Genomic DNA, 19935 nt, shown 5'->3' on the forward strand with positions numbered 1-19935 from the left:
CTTTTGTGTGTTCTTTTAGTACGTTCTACAATGTGCTAGTAGACCCATAGTCTCTTTATCTACCAATTTACAAAAAAATTTAGTTATTTTCTGAAAAAGTTTAATTTTAAAATGCTATTTAATTGGAACTGTCAGATTCAATAAGCAATAAAAATTTTTTCTCCCTTTTATTCTGAATTAAAAAAGTGTTCAAATGCCTTTTTATTTTTCAAACATAATTTTAAAAAATCCAATTTGATCAAATTCAATTTAGATCTGGCATATTTTGTACTGGATTCTATGAATGTGAAGCTCATTTCTGAAAAGAAGGATCTTAGTTTTAGGAAGGCAACAGCCAATTCTTTTACTATTGTATTTTTCCATTTGTCGTGGGTAGGTTGTGTTCAGTTGCAGAGTTTAAAAATAATTTCAAACGTATAGCTGAACTTAAAATAAAAATATACATAGCTGCCAACTCTACTGAATTTTGCCAGTTTCTCGTGGTCTACTGGTTTAATTAAAATTTTCCTGGTTTCTGTACATTTTAGAAAATTCTCTAAAATTGAGTAAGATGACTTAAAAAAAACCCATATTGAAATAGAATTTATGTACAAATTATTGCTTGCTTGTTTGACTATTTAAATAAGTATTAAATAAGTTACTAGTTTTCTAGTTTATTAATAGGTTAATAGTTGCATTGCTTTCTTCAAAGGGTTAAAAAAAACAATGGGGTTGGACCACTATTCAGATAAGGCCATTTTATTCCATACTGCATTTGGTCAGACTAGCAAGTTACGACGAGCTGCACGTTGATGAAGTGGCAGGAAAATTCTTGTATTTTGTATGCTAATGCCAAAGTATGGAAACCTGCATGTTTCTTGCTCCCTCAGTGTGCTGCCTTCTTCTTAACAGTTTTGTTTTAGCTTACTAATTTTAAGGGTACCTATGATCTGGAATGTACTCCAGAGCATTGTTTCTCAATTGCCTCAACTTTCACAGATTAATGTTAGTTTTAGAAGTAACATAAATTTAATTTATATTGAAATAAGTTTAGGCTTTAAAAATATTTTCATTGTAGAGCGTATGGGAATGATCAAAAACAAACTGATCAAAAAATTATTTAAATGATGCCATTTTGTATTAGTAAAAATTACGCTAAGAGTCTAAATTACTAACCTTGTCCGTGACGAATCACTGGTACAATTAATTAGTTCTTCATGTAAATCTGTGGAGAAACTTCCAGGAGAGCTTCCTTTTTTATCTTCTAAACATTTCACTACTGATATCAATATAGTTTTGATTTAAGTTATAATATTTTATTTTAGGTAGCGCTTAGTTTGGCGGTAGAGATAAACTTGCTAATTTATTAGGTAATTTAACCACTTCCCAGTTTTGACCGAACACCGTTCGGGTACTTGAAAAGGGGCCTTCCCTGTTTTGCCCGAGCGCCGCTCGTGCGACAGATTTTTTTACTCTATTGCAATGATTTGCCTGAATTTTTTCTTTCTTCAATTTACAATGTTTCTAACAGATGGCTCTGGTAGTCCAGTAGAGGTATGATTGCAAAAGGTTTTGGTGCTTTTCTTTTATGCGTGAAAAGGCGTGAATTTTGTTTTCACTAGCTTAGTAGAAAAGCCAACTTTAAGTAGAAATGCAATTTTTTTTGCTCTAAATAAAAATTAAAATTGTTTCATGAAATCAACCATTGTTGACTCTTGATTTGAGTTTATATAATCGATTTTAACAGAAATTTGTTTCTCAAAAATATGCTTATTTTTTTAACCCAATTTTCCAGAAGAAAGACGCTGTTAAGCGGTTAAATACAGATCATTCAATTCAATGCTACCTGATTTTTAGTCTTTTTACAATTTAATCAATTGAGGATTTAGTGTCTAGGAAAAAAAAATTTAAATTCTTAAAATATTAATTGTATGTTTCATTTCTTTTTTTAATAATACAATGCCCACCTTTTTCTGTAATACACTAGAAAGACTGAAACTTAGTATATACCTATATTGCCCCGAAGCAATGTGTAAAGAAATAAAGAATCCTTATCAATGTTGAAACACTTTTAAATTATTTAGTTAATTGCCTTTATTTTTAATCTTCAGTCTTTAAATAGAACTTTTCTTTTCTTAATTTAGCTTACACATGACAACAATGTGCCTCATGTATAAGCCCACATTGGTTGCCTGTGTGTGTGTTCATCTTGCTTGCAAGTGGTCACGTTGGAAGGTAAGACTTGAATTTGCATTAGATAAAACTTCTTTCCAATTAATAATGCAGTAATGCAATAATGCAATAATGCAATAATGCAGACCAAATGCAGTAAGCCTTAAGTTTAAATTCTAAACTAAGCTTTCACACTTAGCCCTAAGTTAACTTATTCAAATATCTGTTTTCTGCAGTAGTTGCAAGGTATTTTAAATGTGCTAAAACAATTTTCTCCAAAAAGATAGAAATTTAACATCTTGCTAAGGCATTATTTTTACTTATATATAAATCTTGGAATACATGGTTGGCCCATGCGGTTATTTGCAACTATTTTCGGCCTGAGGGGACCACAGCTACTTTTTTGCATGAAAAGGCTAAAAATAGACTATTTTCAGGAAAAGAGACAATTTGGAGACTTTTCGGTACTTTTAGGGATATTTTTTTAGCATAAATTGGGTTGACAACCTACTGCCCGCAGGGAAAAAAAAATTAAGTATTGTAAAAATTTTGAATTGCAAATTTGAGTCATCACTTTTTAATGCGCTCATTTTGCTCAGATTTAATTGTAAGTCTATATTTTGTTTCTCGATCTCCATTTCAATGATTATTGCTATGAAATTCTGCATGATTTTTAAAAACCCAATTTTTATTATTATATTTACAGTGCATGAATTTCAAATTTGAGTTATCACTTTTCACTATATTTATTTATATATATATATTTGCTAAATCAATTATTGATAAAAGGGAAAAAATTCTTAGAAAAAAAGTCGTTTTTTTAATGTAAAAGTATTTTTTTGAATGAATTCTAGAAATTAAAAGTGTATTTAATTTTCTGCAAGTTATACAAATTTTTTTTTTTTATAAAAATTTAGTGCTAGAGCACTAACGTTTATTTAAAAAAAATTTCTGATTCGCCACATATCTTGACTAAAAGAGTATATGAAAATTAAGTCATTTAATAAAATTTTAGTCATATTATTAAAAAAAGTTTGTTCTTATTTACGCAACTATTTTCATGCTTTAGCTATTTTGCTATTTAGTTATTTTGTTCATTTTTTTCTGTGGCAACCCTGGTAATAATATTCCCTAATGCAAACTCTGTTTAGTTTGTTAGTAATTTTAGACATTATTCATAAAATGCCAATATAATGTGTTATTAAATCTGGTAGTTTTGTCTACCATATTTTTACCACAATTTTACAAGTATCTTGCATATTAATGTCAAAATTATACTGAATTTCTTTTCAAAATTATACTGAATAGTTACATAAGTGATGGTACAAACTGTTCTTGTTTTTATTAAACACTCACTGGATAAATGATTGATAAAATAAATTTCTTATCATTTTTAAGACTCACTCTAGAACCTAATAATCATTTGATGTTCATAGACTTTTTTGACACGTAGACAACTTCAGAAAGTAAATGGGAACAGTTTTAAAACACAAGCATTATGTAAACATCAATATTTATTTTTAAAGAATATACAGTCCTGTTGAAGTTGATAAGAAAAAGTCTTTTTAATATATTTAAAATAATATTAACATACACACATATATGTATAATGTATAAAAGACAGATTTGAAAGCAAAAGTGTTTAGCAAACATCCCAAACTGACTTAATGTGAAAAAATCTTGAAATTAAAATTATTTTGATAGAAAAAAAAAAGTCAAGTAAGTCATGTGTAAAAATTTTTATTCACATTCCAAAATTTGTTTTAAAACATTAATGCAGTTCTTTTCAAAAGCCTACTAAGGTTACCATTTATGTGCATAAATTTACTTTGAAAGCATCAAAACCTTAAGGATAAGAATTAAAATGGACATAAAATGACAAATTCTAAGGAAATACATTTAAAAATATTAAAAAATTTATATAAAAATATTCTTTTTATGGATGATTTCTTATAAGCTTAAACTCTTATTTATTCGTCCCCTTCCCTCCAAAAAATATTTAAAAACAGTTTATTATGCTTGTGAAAAACTGTAAAGTTTATCTGACTAAATATTTTTAAATTCAATACAGTTCGGAACAATGACAATATGTTCACATTTTTTCACTCCTGAAACAAAGAATTCATTTTTGAAAGTGAAAAACATTTTGTATTCATTTAATAGTAGTTTTGATGTATATTTTAAAATGTCTATAAATTATCATTTTTATATATGAATGGAACACATTTTCTTAATTGTACATGGTGCATAGTGTTTTTAAAAGCCTTTAAAGTTCTTTTTTTCTTTACCATGTTGATTTTCGCCACGTACTATGCAAAAGCGTGTTTTTCCCATTGTTCTATTCAAAGTTTTCACAATTCATTCAACCACAATCCATTCCGACCTACCGTTGGTCCATAGCGTATAAAAGCGCAAATCATTGTACATGTTTGATAAAATACTTGCGAGTCCGCATGCATGTCTACTGAGTTAAGTTTGGTAAGATTCTGACATTCTTATGTGCAATTTTGCTACATTTTGCAAGACATTCTCAATTTCAGGCTTTATTTTCCACTCTCTAAAATCGAACTGAAAACTATCTTGATCTTTTAATGGTGGTGTGGCGTAACTACCACTACAAATATTTAATACAAATTTACTTGATTAAATATTGTCGTATATAAGACATGTTAATTTGATTCTACCTTGAGGTACCTTTTGATAGATGAAGGTTGGCATAGTTTATTAATACCCCACAATGGCTAATATAATCAAGAAAAGTGTTCCTTGTCAGAAACTAGTTATTTTATCATGATTATGTAGCCTTTGAAAATTATTTCGCATTTTTTTAATGTATATAGTTCTTAAAGAATTTTTGAGTACTTAAAAGGTTCTTATTTTTTATTGAAGGATTCGAGGACACATCCTGTAGTATTTTTGTTGACTTATGATGAAATCTTCAAAGATTAAATCTGTTTAAATTTTCTAGATTGAGCCGTGCTCAGAAGGGAGAGACTGGTTTTATTATATTGATCGAAGTGTAACAACTGAAAAACTGGAAGGTATATATATATTTTTAATTTGTTGTTTCTTTTGATATATCTCAATTTTAATATATCTCTTTAAGTGCAGTAATACACTGACCAACTCTAAATACCTATTTGTCCATGGCATTATAGCTTTTTTTCTATTTCTAAAATTTTCGCCATTTTTGAAAATAAATATAGGCTTGCTGTATATTTTTAAAATGTTTTCTACAATATTTGTATTTTCTTGCTTAATCATGATTTTTTATTTTTACTCCTTTACAGAGCTTACAGAAAAATTCCTCGAAATAATGGAAGCAAGTCCACACAGGTTTAAGAAAAAGTTTGGACAAAAGGTATTTTATTTATTTACCATGTTTAATGAGAAAACTTAATTGATCAAATTAATAATTTGAAAAATATGAAAAAGATAAAAGTGTTAATTATTAGCATGAGTTTAATAATCATATCATAGCTGCCAACTTTTCCAGTAGACTTCTGGATATGGCCAGTTTCTCCTGGTTTTTGTACATTTTTGAAAATTCCCAAAAATTGAGTAGGTTTCCTAAAAAAATCTATTGAAATATAATTTTTGTACAGATTATTGCTTAAATATTTAAATAAGTATTTTTAATAAATGAAGTGAACCTCATATAGAAATCAGCCTCTCTAAATTATTTAAATCTTTTCAAAACTTTTTTTTGAACTGATTTATAAATTAATGTTCATTTTATTTTTATCCAAGGCTCTCTTTTTAAATTTATAAAACTTATTTTTCTTTGATAAATAATTATATGCCTATTTTAATATTCTGAATTATGAGTAAACATAATACATAACATTTCAAGTATGTTTAATGTCAATCATAACTGGAAAATATTGCAGTTTTTCTATTTTGATGATTATAAAAATCTCTATGTTTAAAATATTTAGTACATTATGCAACAATTATCATGAAATTTATATTATTTCGTAAAATCTACTGGAATTTTTCCTATCCATGTTGGCAGTTATGATTATATTGTTTGTTACTTTCGCTATGTATTAGTAACATATCATGTATGTTTCCTTTATTCTAATAATACAAGTCTGTTATAGTTTTAATGAAATCATGTTCATAAATTGTTAGACTGAAATTAGAATAGCTGCAATCTTCACACAAATCAGTTGTGAGCATTTTAATAGAATTTAGGATGACGACCTCGGGATCTAAACAGGAGCATTTCAAACTTCTTCTATAAAAAGCTTGTATGTCAAGAGACTTTCTAAAAAAGCAGGAAAAACTTACATTACTACTTTTACATAAAATATGACACAAACCAAACATTTCATAAAAAACTTAAAGTCCATCATATGAAACTCTCTTTAATCACAGTGTACTGGCTTAATGGCTATGTCAGAGAAAACTCTTAACCCTTTTACATTTGGATGACTTTAAAGTACTGACAACAACCGAGACAATATCCCCCTTGGCCGTCAATCTATAAGCATCAAACTGTCCCTGTTATTTATCTTTTCTTTTTTAAACTTGTAATGAAAATGATGATTCTAAACTTTTGTTGGTGGTTTTAAATGAATTGACCCTGCTGCATCATTTGTATGCATAAGAATTTTAATTTGTCAAAGAAACTTCACCTGCTAAGTTCTGTTTTTATACAAGAATGTAAAGCCTTATTTTTAGTATATTATTTAGCAAAATTACCTTGTAAATATTGATACCTTAATCTGCCAAACATATTCAATCTTATCAATTTTAAAACATATGTGAATCTTTGTACCTGTGATTACAAAATGTTTCTTACTTCATTAGTCATGTTAGAATTTTTGACTACAAAAAAGCAGATTTTATTGCAAAATATTTTTAGAACCTCCCAAACAAATCTGTAATATTGCGATGTTAAAGTTGTGATAACACTTTGATTAATGTGTTATTTAACAACAGATTTAAACAATATACTATAATACAATGTTTAAAAGTAAATACTTTTTATGAACTAGTTACATATATATTGACCGTATCTAACTCGTCCATAAACATTTATTTAAAAGAAAAATTTCTTGCAATTGATCAATAACTGTTAAATATATATTTTCACCCTGTCCTTTAAATGTAATTAATGTTATTTTTTATTTTTTTTTCTCCTAATCTATATTTCACTTGAGAGCCTTCCTTCACAGCTATTATACTTACTCCGTGGCAGAATCATGGCGACATGGTCGCAGAACGTTACCAATTTCTTGCAGAAAGATTTATTTATTTAGTAATTACTATTGATTTTCACATAGTTTTTACAATCCTATATCTTTCATTTGATATTTTTTATTACCGCAACTGAATCTTGAAATGAAAACACGCATTTAGTAACCCCTTTTAGAAAAATCCAATTCATGTGATTTTGCCTTCAATCTTTTTTTGGTAGTTACTGCTTCAGGATTTCTTGACTTTTTTATTATTTTTTATAATGTGATGATTTACAAAATGCTAAAAAGGAAATTATTAGTGTGTTTTCCCCTTTCGAAAACGAGAATTATTTGATTATTTATTCGATTAAAAAAGTTATATTATTTTATTTTAACCATTCTTTTTTAAGTTGACATTTCTGTTACTTTAAATTAATAACATGAATATTTTTTTTAAAAGTATCTTGCAGAAAGATACTTCAGAGGCATGTCACATAAAGCCCGAAGAAATTCTGCCACAGTGTTGAAGACACTGGATTACACAAAGATATTTTATTTCTTTTAATAGTTTTTACAAATTACTTAATCTAAAAGACTTGTTATTGTGATTATAAAGATACTACAATGAAATGAATAAAATTTTCTAATAGTAATAACTTCTTTTTTTTTTTATTTTTTTTTTTAAGGATATGAATTACCAAAATCCTCGAAGTATGATTGATGAACCCTCAACGAGCAAGACAGAAGGTGCTAAGCAAGATATCTCATTACCCGGATCATCATCTTCTGCCACCTTTAGTTTTTCAGACTTTGAGGAGAGAGCAAGAGAGAAAAGTCCTGTTAGATCTTCATCTTCTGTACAACCATCAGCAAAACCTTCAACTTCTGGTCAATCCACATCATCATCCTTACCTTCTCATCCTAAGAGACCAGTGAAGGCTGAAACTCCACATTCCATATCTTTGGATGTATATCGTGAAAAGCGGGAGAAAGAAAGACTTCAAAACAAGGTGCCTGTTACAATGGTTCAGCCTGTTCAACAATCTGTTGATTCACCGAATATACATACACAAGTTAAAAAACCACAGCATGCCTTCCACGAATCAGAGAAATTACCACACCGGACTTCTAAACATCTAGAATCGCCTATCGTATCTAGTAACAAAGAAAGGGTTAAAATTCCTGCAGTTAAGGAAGAAGCCTTAGATCGCTCTACCTCTGTGAACAAACTCAACCATCAATTGACTAAACTTAATTCCGATGGATCTCATCACAAAGATAGATCCAGTTCCAGTCACCCCCTTAAAATTCCTCATCAAACACACGAACCTGTGATCAAGCAAGAAAAAATAGCTGATGTCCCTGTCCAAATTGAAAAGACTGAAGTAAGCAAACCGGAAAAACTATATTCTAATAAGCCTGAGAGGTTAGACTATAACAAACCAGAAAGATTAGATTATGTGAAACAGGAAAGACCAGAAGTGATAAAACAGGAGAGAATTGAGCCTGTAAGACCGGAGAGGGTAGAAAGCACTAGACAAGAAAAAATAGAACCCATTACTAAACAAGAAAAAGTAGAACTTTTAAAAATAGAAAAAACAGAACCTGTTAAACTAGAAAAACCGGATCATAGTAGGCACGAAAGAATAGAATCTTCGAGACTCGAAAAAGTAGATACCGTGAGGCACGAAAAAATCGATAGGTCGAGTGTAATGACACAAGAAAAGGTAGATATCAAAAGGGAAAAAATGGAAATTAAACAAGAGAAAGATAGCCAAGAACAGGCTGAGGTCGTAGTAAAACGGGAAAAAACTGATCTGGCCAAACAACAAAAAGTTGATGCTGCCAGAATAGAGCAAACAAATATGTTGCCTGGTGTTTCTACTGTTGTTGCACCTGTTAGTCAGCAAAGCCACAAAGCAAGTACTAGTTCTGCTACGGGTGACATTGTTAAAAAGGAACACAAAGAAAAGCGCAAAAAGCACTCTGGTCACTCGTCTAAAACGAAACACGAGAAACAAAACGCAAACCACGTAGAAAGCGCACCCGCTTCAATCAAAGTGAAAATAATGAAAAATTTCGTTAGTCTAACTGGTGTAGAGCCCGAATCCAGCCAAAAATATGAAACCTCTAGGCAAGACATTCCGAGAAAAAAGATAAAAATTAAGCACCCAGAACCGCCAGCTTTACCAAAGATAATAATTGCCAAAGACAAATCTGGCACTGGGCAATACATCACCACTCCCAAAAGTGATCACGACAAAGGGAGTAGTCGGAAACGTGTACATAGCAATTCGGTTACCGACGGTAATAGTAATGCTTCGAAGCACCAGAAGCTAGATCATTCTCAGAAAAGTCACCACGGTAGTGCCTCTGGGAAATCGAGCAAATCCTCCCGACACAGTTCTCATAAAAGTGTGAATGAACATTCGGTGAATGAGGGTGGCGTGCAACAACATCCTGCCAATGGCAATAATGCTCAGTCTTATTCTCAAAGCTACGTATACAATTTCTCTCCTCCTCCAAAACCTCCCAAAATGAAAAATTATAATATGTCATCTGGTAAAACGAACTCTAATAATCCTCCATTGCCGCCTCCACTACCACCTCAACCACCACCCCCTCCACCCGAATGAGGAGGTGGGTTCTTTTTTAGGAATTCAATAAACTGCAGTTGAAGTAACCAGGGTCACCATGTGTGCATTGATAAACATCAATGCCAGGTTTTGGTCCAAAATTTTTTAATTGTCCTTAAAACGAGGTTACTTTTTTTCAAACTAAATAATACCAAGTCCTTACTTTTTTTGTATAAAAAAAATAACTGAATGATACTCATGTAAAATTGATAATGTGTTATAAATTTTATAGAGCATTATGAATTTTTGTTGCTCAAGTAGTCCTTTTTTTCCCCCATTCTATTTTTGTATGACTTTTTTTAAATGTGTAATTTAGATGTGTGTGTTCGTGAATAATTTGGTTGATGAAAATTGAAGAAAAATGTGCAGAATTGTTTTTTGAGTTGGAATCATATGTATGTTGATGTTTTTAGTTAATGTTTATTAGAACATTATGTTTTTTGAATGGAAAGCTTTATTCATGCATCTGATTTGAACAAAACAGTTGAGTGTTTAGCATTTATATTTATTACTTATATGTCGCCTGTTATTTCTATAGATGTTTAATGCAAAGAAACTTTTAAGTAATACTGTTTAATTAGCTAACTCCTTCCCAAATCAATAACATAGTAAAGAAGTATAATATTTATCTATTATAATAATTTATTTAATTTAATTTATTATGCGCAACAATGTAACTAAAACAAGGTGGCCGCAGAATAAGAAACTCATTAATAATATCATATTTTATTTGAATAAAGGAATTAATTTTAAGAGAAAAATAGCCTAATTCGGGTTTGTGGTTCTTAAAACATATCTTTCCCAAATCAAATAGAATTTTTTATTTATTTTTTATACTGGTTCAATTTTCTTTAATAAATAGTCACATTAATGCATCCATATTTATTATCAATTTTAAAATATTTTTAAGTTAAAAACATTTAATAAAAAATGTTGCACTATCAAAAATATTGGTCTCTAAAATTAAGAAAATACAATTTCATTATAAACATTTTAACTTGTTACAAATATTGTTCTGACAGAGAGCTACTAGTATATTCTCTAATAAATATTCTCACATTAATAAATATTCACCAGTTAATCATACCTATAATATATCATAAATAGTAGCAAATAAATTTAAAACAAAAAAAAGCTTATTATTCACTAAATTGTAGGAAAATATTTATTCTCAATGACTAGTAAAAGTGTTTTTTTTTTTTTAAATCATATTTTATGTTCACTATAAGTCAGAACTGAAAAATCAATAATGAAGTTTTATGTTATCAGTTAGGAAATTTAGTTTTAAAGAAGTATAGATTTTTTTTCTCTTTCTGATTGGTTGTGGCCGCCTTAGTCATCTCTAAATGCTAAAATGTCTCAAAAGCAATTTCCAGTCATTTATGTATTTGAAATAACTTTTTCTTATTAATATAATTTTAATTTCAGCTCTTTAAAATTTCCATGTTTGATTTGCCACCTATTAAACTTCAAAAATGTTTGATATTTCTAAAATTTTGTGTTGCTTAAATAGTATAAGTGCTTCCAAAAACAGTAAAATAATAAAATTGTAAACAATTTCTTATGTTCGATTTACCACATCATGTAACAGTTTATTTATGATCTAAGAATTCTTAAAATGTCTCACAAAAACCCTTCCCAAGCATTTACATGTTTAAATATAAGAATTTAGGTTAAATTTCATTGACTAATTATGCTTGAATTATTGATTTACCTCAAAAGGATATTTTGTTTTTGAAAAACTAAAATTTCCATTCATTTATGTTTAACATACCTTTTCTTGTCAATGTAATAGTCTTAGAATTTCAGTGATTAATCATTATTTCTAAGTTTGTTTTATTAAGTTTTTATCCTTATTATGTTTGATGTGTTAATTTGATAAATGTTACAGTAGTAATGGTATGCTTTTGAACCACTTGATACATTTTGGCATTTGTGTTCTTTAATTTAATATATATTCATTAACTTACTATATTCTACTATTAATTAAATTTATATAAATGTAATTATAATATAGCAAATGGTATTTGGGAAAATAGTGTTTTTTTTTTTTTTTTTTTTTTAAATTCTCAACTGTGTGTAAATGTAAACCAACCAGTTGAATATAATATTTAAGCGCATTGTTTTAAATTTTTTTTTATTGTCAGTGACTTTCTTATTTATTAGTAGCATTAAAAAATGTTAAAAAGAAAAGTTTCAAATATAAAAACTAATTAATTGGTTTTTTTTCTTCATAGGAATCTTATCGATTGTTAAAATATTTTACTGCTTAAAAATCTAACAGAACATGTCTGCAAAATTAAGATTTAAAAAAAAAAGAGAGAGAGACTTAAGATTTAAATAGTAGTTAATTACCCTTTTATCCACTAAATTAAAATTTTTTTTGTTCAAAGAGCATTCAAATAATTTTTTTCTACCTATTATAATATATTTCTAACGACATTAAAATACCTCTAGTTTCTAATACTTTAGAGTAATAAAATACCTTATAAAATATGCAAGTTGGTGAAAATTTGATCTGTCTGTTAAAAGTTACTCAGAGCTGGTTATTATTTGTATTATGAAAATGTGACACTCTTGCTTTGCCTCTAAAATTAATTAGTTAAAGTCACATGAGTGAATAAGTTTGATTAATTATGCTTTATTTGATTAATTATGCTTTATTATAATTTTTTTTATTAATTATAACTTTTAAATGTGAAGTTAATTTTCTTTGTATCCTAGAAATTGTTTTGGGTCATCAGTTCCAGCCTTTTCAAAATTCAGTCCATTCTCCTATTATCGTTTTCCAAAAATTTTATTGTCATATTAAATGGAGATTATAACTGATAGTTGGTGAAAATCTGATCTGTCGGTTAAAAGTTATTCATGGTGGGTTTTCATTTGTATTCCACTGTATTTTTTTCTTTATTATGGTAACAATTACTATATAATAAGTAGACGGAACAAAAACATTTAAGGCAAACATTTCATAAGAATTTTGCTTTTGTACTGAATACTTAACATTTTTCTGACTGTGACGAATACTAATATTTTTGTGATTAGAATTGATTTATTGAAAATAACCAAGATTCACAGAGCATAAATAATGCTCGTTTTGTCTATAAAAAATTTTTTTACGCTGTATTGTTTTATTTATTATTTTTTTATTGTTTTGAATGGTATATAAAGTATGTTTGGTTTCAACAAATAATATATTAAATTGTTTGTGATTACTAATTAAATTCAATAATTAAAATTTTCGTTACCATTTTTCATTACAAGACAAATACTTAAAACATTTCCATCTAATATTTTGAGCTTCTAATCATAAATGATTTATTAAAACTTAGCGAGATTCATAGACCATATGGAGCATAAATAATACTCATATTGTTTCATTTGTTTTGTGCTATAAAATTTTAAATGCCTGTGAAATATATGTTAGGTTCAAACAAATGATACATTAAATTGTTTGTAGTTGTGAGATATTCATAAACTGCTTGTTAATAGATTTTTTCATAATTTTTTTTACTCCATGCCGTATTTAATCTCAACAACGAACCTCTTGCGATGTGTCGATTTCTCCGTACCTGCACTTTTCCTATTTAAACAATTTATACTGGATATTGTGTTTATTTCGTTCAAATATTTGTGTATAATTTGGTAAAGTAGATGACTTAAAATCAGGTGCTACTCGGCAAAAGTTACTGTCTGTGATATACATAAAATTGTTGTGATTTAATTTAATGCTACTTCAATTTAAATGTCTTTTTCTTTTTGTTTGTTTGTTGTTGTTGTCTGTCAATCATATCAATTGCTATTTATATGGTTTGATTAATATTCAGGGGTTATTATTTAGTGGACTTGGGAAGTTTTCGATACCCATACTATGAAATAAATAAAAAAAGTTTTGTGATGTGTGACCCTGGTTCTTCAACGGAAACAGAATTTGCTGTTTTTGTAATGTATAGAAACTAAGTCTAGGATGTGTTGAATTTTGTTAGGACATTTTATGCTGCCAGGCACGGCTGAATATTACTGTTACCCTCTTTCTCTACTGAGTCAACTTCACCAGTTGCTTAATTGCGCTAATTCTGTCTGCACTCCGCGCAACTGTCTTCAGTGTATCAAGGTGTGTGCAGCAATCCCTTAATGAGTGTTTTCTCGTATTAAATACTTAAATTAGAATAAGTCCTGATGTAAAAAGAAATGACAAAAAATAATTTATTCTGATACTCAAAATGGTATTAAGAAGTTTCTTTTATATATATACATATATATATTAAGAGCATAGAAGTGAAGCTGAGGGTTAACTGAATGTTTGTACTGCCTGTTTTTGGCATTGCATATAACTATCATCATTTTTTTTTTTTTTTAATCTTGCAAGATTTAGTACATTATTTTGCATCTTTTTCCCTAATTATAAATAAATTGTTGGTACAATTTGTCTGTATTTGTTATTATTTTTTAAACACTTATCATCACATATTTAAATCTAGAAACAGGGTGCATAGCGTTTTTAAAAAGTGCTTAAAGGTGCTTATTTTCGTTTTTTAAAAAGCCCTTAAAGATGCTCAGGACTGATTGTGCTCCGGAAAAAGTCCAGATTTCCGGACTTTTCGCTAACAGTGATCCGGAAGTTTCCGGAGATCGAAGGTCCAGACGTTTCAAAAAATCATCGATCACAGAAGTTTCAGGAAATCAAATTTTCAAAGGTGGAACTTAAAAAAAAAAACAGTTTATTTTATTTGTTTGTAAGGGAGAGCCAGAGAGATACTTTATAAGCTTATATTCATGATTAATATTCATTTTTTATCAGTGAATAGTTTTTATAATCATAAACTCAAGAAAGAAAGACATATTTGTAAATCTTAATTACTTCTCCAGGTCATCATAGATATGTGTAAAATTTTAAAAATATTTTAAGTAAACTAAGAAATATTGAGAAAAAGGAGAAAAACCTTGTTTAAATTTTTTTCAATTTAAATAAATTTTTTTTAACTCAAGAAATTTTCCGGAATTTTGACTTGGGCTCACAATTATCCCTGGGTGCTTTTTTTTTTATTGGGTGTTTTTAAAAAGTGCTTAATTTTCCCCTTTCCGAAATGTGATATTTTTCTTTACCATGTTGATTTTTCGCCACAAATTATGCAAAAGGACATTGTCCTATTCAAAGTTTTCACAATTAATTAAACCCCAATCTATTTCGGCGTACCGTTGGTTTGTAGTGTAGGAAAACACCATTTGTTTTACATCTTTAATGAAAAACTTGCATATACTTCGCTGGATTCAGTGGTAATGATTTTTGTCTCTCGTGCGCAACTCTGCTGTATTTTGCAAGAGATTCTCAATTTCAGACTTCATTTCCCGCCCTCTGTAATAGAATCGAAAAATCTCTCGAATTTATGCGGATTACGGGGACCAACTAAACTTGGTCAATTTTTTTTCTCTATCAACAATAGAAAATTTCATTTCTCTTGTTAATTTTATCGTTGGTGACACGCCATCGTTTTCGTCATTGGCAAGCAAATAAAACCATCATTTGTCAAAAACTTGCCAACCCTGTCAATTATGATATTTTTTCAAAGTGCTTAAAAATATTTTTTGAGTGCTTAAAGGGTGCTTATTTTTTGTTGAAAAATTAGGCTACGCACCCTGTACTTGACGCATGAGTTACAAACTTAATTTACAAGAGCGGACTCAACTTGAAAAATTCCATTCAGATTTTTTTCATGTGAAGAAACAGGGTTCCCACGGTCCTTGAGAGTCCTTGAAAGTCCTTGAATTTTTTTTTGCTAAATTTAGGTCCTTGAAAGTGCTTGAAAAACGTCTTAGGTCCTTGAAAAACTTGATAGGTCCTTGAATTTGTCCAAAACTGCCGGCGGCCCTTTTTATAAAACACCCGCGGATCTTTCTTGTTCTTTCTGTTTTGTTCCCGAGCTCTCTCACGTGTTTTTTAACGCCACCGTTTCTAACCGGGCCTAGTGTCTTGGTGTCTGCCAAGCGCGTGGAGCACAGCAGACAATCAATGCGTTCGGGGCGAGACTCCACTTCATCTTCTGTCGCATATGCTTAGATCTTCTCTTTTCTTATCGAAACTGGAATAATCTCGAATTTCGTAACAATATGTACCTTGTAGTTTTCAATAAATTTGCCGTTTTACCATCCGCACTTGTCCTTACGTTTGCGTCATTTCAAAACTTTATTGTAAAGCGTATTCGCAAAGGCACGGCTTCGTATTTGTGTTATGTAGTTTAGACTAGTTATGCCTGGGAAGTGTTAAGCCGATTTAATCCCCAATGGATGGATAATCAAGCTTATAAAGAATGGATTTTATCGATGCCCAAAAAGAAGTTCAAAGTCAAGTGCCGATTATGCATGAAGGAGATCAATATCGCGAAAATAGAAGAATCTGCTCTTAAATCACACATGAAGGAAAGGTAAAACAAAAAAGCAGTCTCGTGCCTTGAGTTGGGTCGCATTCATTTAATCGACAATCACTTCATCGACACACCATTTCATCGACACCACTTCATCGACAGACCGTTTCATCGACTAGGTCATTTCGTCGACAGGCCGTTTCCTCGACAGGGTTGTTTCGTCGACAGGCCATTTCGTCGACAGGGTCATTTCGTCGACAAGTCATTTCGTCGACAGGGTCATTTCGTCGACAGGGTCATTTCGTCGACAGGGTCATTTCGTCGACAGGGTCATTTCGTCGACAGGGTCATTTCGTCGACAGGGTCATTTCGTCGACAAGTCATTTCGTCGACAGGGTCATTTCGTCGACAAGTCATTTCGTCGACAGGGTCATTTCGTCGACAGGGTCATTTCGTCGACAAGTCATTTAGTCGACAGGATCATTTCATCGACAAGTCGTTTCGTCGACAGGGTCATTTCATCGATATGATCGTTTCATCGATATGATCGTTTCATCGAAAGGGTCATTTCATCGTCATATCATTTCGTCGACGGGGTCATTTCGTCGACAGGGTCTTTTCGTCGACAGGGTCATTTCATCGACAGGGTCATTTCGTCAACAGAGTCATTTCGTCGACAAGTCATTTCGTAGACAGGTTCATTTCGTCGACAGGGTCATTTCGTCGACAGGGTCATTTCATCGACAGGGTCGTATCTTCACCTAGGTTTTTACATCGACAGGGTTATTTTGTCGACAGGGTCATTTCGTCGACAGGGTAGTTTTGTCGACAGGGTCATTTTGTCGACAGGGGTCATTTTGTCGACAGGGTCATTTTGTCGACAGGGTCATTTTGTCAACAGGGGTCATTTCGTCGACAATATTAAGAGAAGATTATTTTGTAGGCAAAGTCATGCGTAATTTTGAAACTAGTCTTATGATTCTTTTACAATAGACGTTATGCCCCTTGCACTTTTTTGTAATTTAGTATATTTCTGATGAAATTTTTTAAGCCTAGCCTGATGCAAAATCTTAATAGTATGTTGAAGTTGCCGGAAAAAAGCATTTCATTTGAAAATTGCCTACTCCTCTATTCATATCACGTTGCTAAAACGAAACATTAATTGTATTTTACACATTTAAGTTGTATATTACACAATTTTTTTCTAATCATATTTAACACATTTGTTTCTAAGATTAATTTTTAATGTACATTATTGTAGATTATTATCGCAAAAGCAATTGCAACAACTATTGTGAATGATTCTTGATGTAGGGAGTGAATGACGGGTGAAATTAGGAAGGAAAAAAATACGGTATAAAATGAATCTGTGAGATAATGAAACCATGTGGTCGATAGATAATTTCAATGACAAGGTTTTTTCGTTAACAGGCCATTTCAGCTTCAAAAATTTCCTGTCGATAAAAAAGAAAATTATACTTATATAACGTTCCCCCGCAATGAGTAAAACGCATTAATACAGTTTAAAATCTTGTCCAAAAAAAAAAAGAGAAGGAAAAGGAACTAACTTTTGCAATGATAACAATGGTGATGTTTACGAAGAATTTAATCCGAAAAACACAAACCTTTTAGATAGTTAGCTAGTAAGATTACTTCTTGTTTTATCAAAAATTTATATATTCCCTGTGTTTAGATATTTATTTTTTTCAGGCTCAGTTGATTTTTTTTATATGCAAGTAATCGTTAATTTTGTTACTATTGACATATTAATAAAATTTTCTTACATGAAATTTCAATATTTATATATTTTCTCTTTAAAAGAAAGATCGATATAGGAAAAAAAACAAACTAAGTTGTATGAGTGGCTATTACGAAGGTTGGCGAGCGAAGTGAGCAACGGGCTGAACTTTATAGTATTATAAAAATCTTGGGGAAAAAATGCATGAGGGGAAAAATAAAATGAAAATCCAACTTGGAAAACATATTGGGAAATAATGTTGATAAATTTTTTGTTCTAATCCTCTTCCTCATGTCTTTGTAAGCTATTCTGCTGAAGAGGGAAGTTTCTGACAATTCTTGTGAAATTTAAATGAAATATTATTTTAAACAAAAATCTTGTTCTCGCATTTCCAGTTTATTTTATTTCTTATTTAATTAATTATTTATAACGTTGCGGCGTTTAATATGTATTTTATCCTGTATGTTCCCTAAACATTTATAAGTTCTTTTACCTTATAAAATAAACTTCGCTAAAGTAAAAAAAAAAAAAAGAAAAAACTCACAATGACTCCACATCCTCGGTATGCGATGCAATCGAAATGATATAAAAAATGGTTCTAAATCAGAGGAGGGGAGGAAACCTGTCTAATTGGTTTTTATGATCTAAAACATTTGGGGAAAAAACGCAATTTACTACGATATAACAAATAAATTGACTTTTGAGTTTATAATTGAGGAGAGTTATCTATATGCATCTGATTTGATTCCCATTAATGTTTTATTAAAATAAGTTCAGCAAACTTGTTTTTTTACTCAAATATTAAAATGTTTTTCTTTTCGATTTGCAAGAGAATAAAAATTTATTTAAATTAATAAAATTTGCAGGGAGAGTATATATTTTAAAGGCGAGCAATAAGTCCTTTAAAAAGTGTAAATTTTTAAATATCATATTTGATATGTGTCCTGATAAAGAAATGTGAATTTTCGTTACCAAAACGAAAAAAGTGGAATTTTGAATGTTGATAGAATATTTTGTGAAATTTTGTCCTTGTGGTTTTTGCTATGCGTGAAAATTTTTATAAATTGTTTTTCTCATTTGTAGTCTGTTGAACAAACTTGATATTTTAAATACATATGCATTTTTTATTTTCATTTTTTCTACATTTTAGTTTTGAGTCTCCTGGCTTGTTCAGGCAGAAAATAATCAAAATTTTGATTGGCGATAAGTCGTGCTAATAGTGGTCAGTAAGTGTTTGAAAATTGTGCTTTCATCCTGTGTAGAAAATCAGTTAAAAATTTCAGCAATTATACTAGTAAAAAATTGGTCAAATTTTAATTGCAAAATTTTTTTTTCTTTTTTGTAGAGTAGGAGTTATTTTTTCTTACATTTAAATTCCAAGCTTGACTTTTTGTTAATTTTCTTTTAAGCAAAATGTGTCTAATTTAAATCCTGCAAATAAAAAATGAATTAATTCATCATTTACTTACTACTATTATTATTCTTATTAAATTATACTATTATTATTTAATTATAATAATAGTATAATGCAAAAATAGTATAATTTGATAGTATTAGATTAGAATTGAATAATTAATACTATTATTAAATTTACTATTCATAGAAAAAACATATTTTGTGAAGACCAAACACTAACAGGCTTGCAACGTTACGCCCGTGCTTCTAAACAATTTTGGTAAGGTGAGTAGCACTTTAAATATTGTGGGAATCTGCAACCGCCTCGGTAAATACCTAAACATCAAGCTTGTGTTCCTATTGTTCTTCGAAATCTCTAATAGTAGTAACGAAACTAAGACTCAATTCGATTGTTCGAATACGCATATTCCTGTCCTAATGTTAAAGATGCTGAACAAAAAGTTTAA

General features: G+C 29.8%; 1 protein-coding gene across 4 annotated transcripts in view; it reads left to right on the top strand.

The window, feature by feature from the left end:
* LOC107445449 (uncharacterized) overlaps nucleotides 1–10529 on the top strand; it is a 41292-nt gene extending 30763 nt beyond the window's left edge. For all 4 annotated transcript variants that reach the window (XM_043045676.3, XM_087158896.1, XM_087158897.1 and 1 more), the window contains 4 exons: nucleotides 2124–2214; nucleotides 5120–5192; nucleotides 5442–5512; nucleotides 8024–10529. In XM_043045676.3, coding sequence (XP_042901610.2) covers nucleotides 2124–2214; nucleotides 5120–5192; nucleotides 5442–5512; nucleotides 8024–9973 — 2185 coding nt within the window. In that variant the 3' untranslated portion in view covers nucleotides 9974–10529. The remainder of the gene's footprint in view (nucleotides 1–2123; nucleotides 2215–5119; nucleotides 5193–5441; nucleotides 5513–8023) is intronic.
* Nucleotides 10530–19935: the final 9406 nt, after the last annotated feature.

This window comes from Parasteatoda tepidariorum, chromosome 3, assembly GCF_982258835.1.
Source record: "Parasteatoda tepidariorum strain Cologne lab strain chromosome 3, Ptep-v5.0, whole genome shotgun sequence".
In the NCBI taxonomy this organism is placed as follows: Eukaryota; Metazoa; Arthropoda; class Arachnida; order Araneae; family Theridiidae; genus Parasteatoda; species Parasteatoda tepidariorum.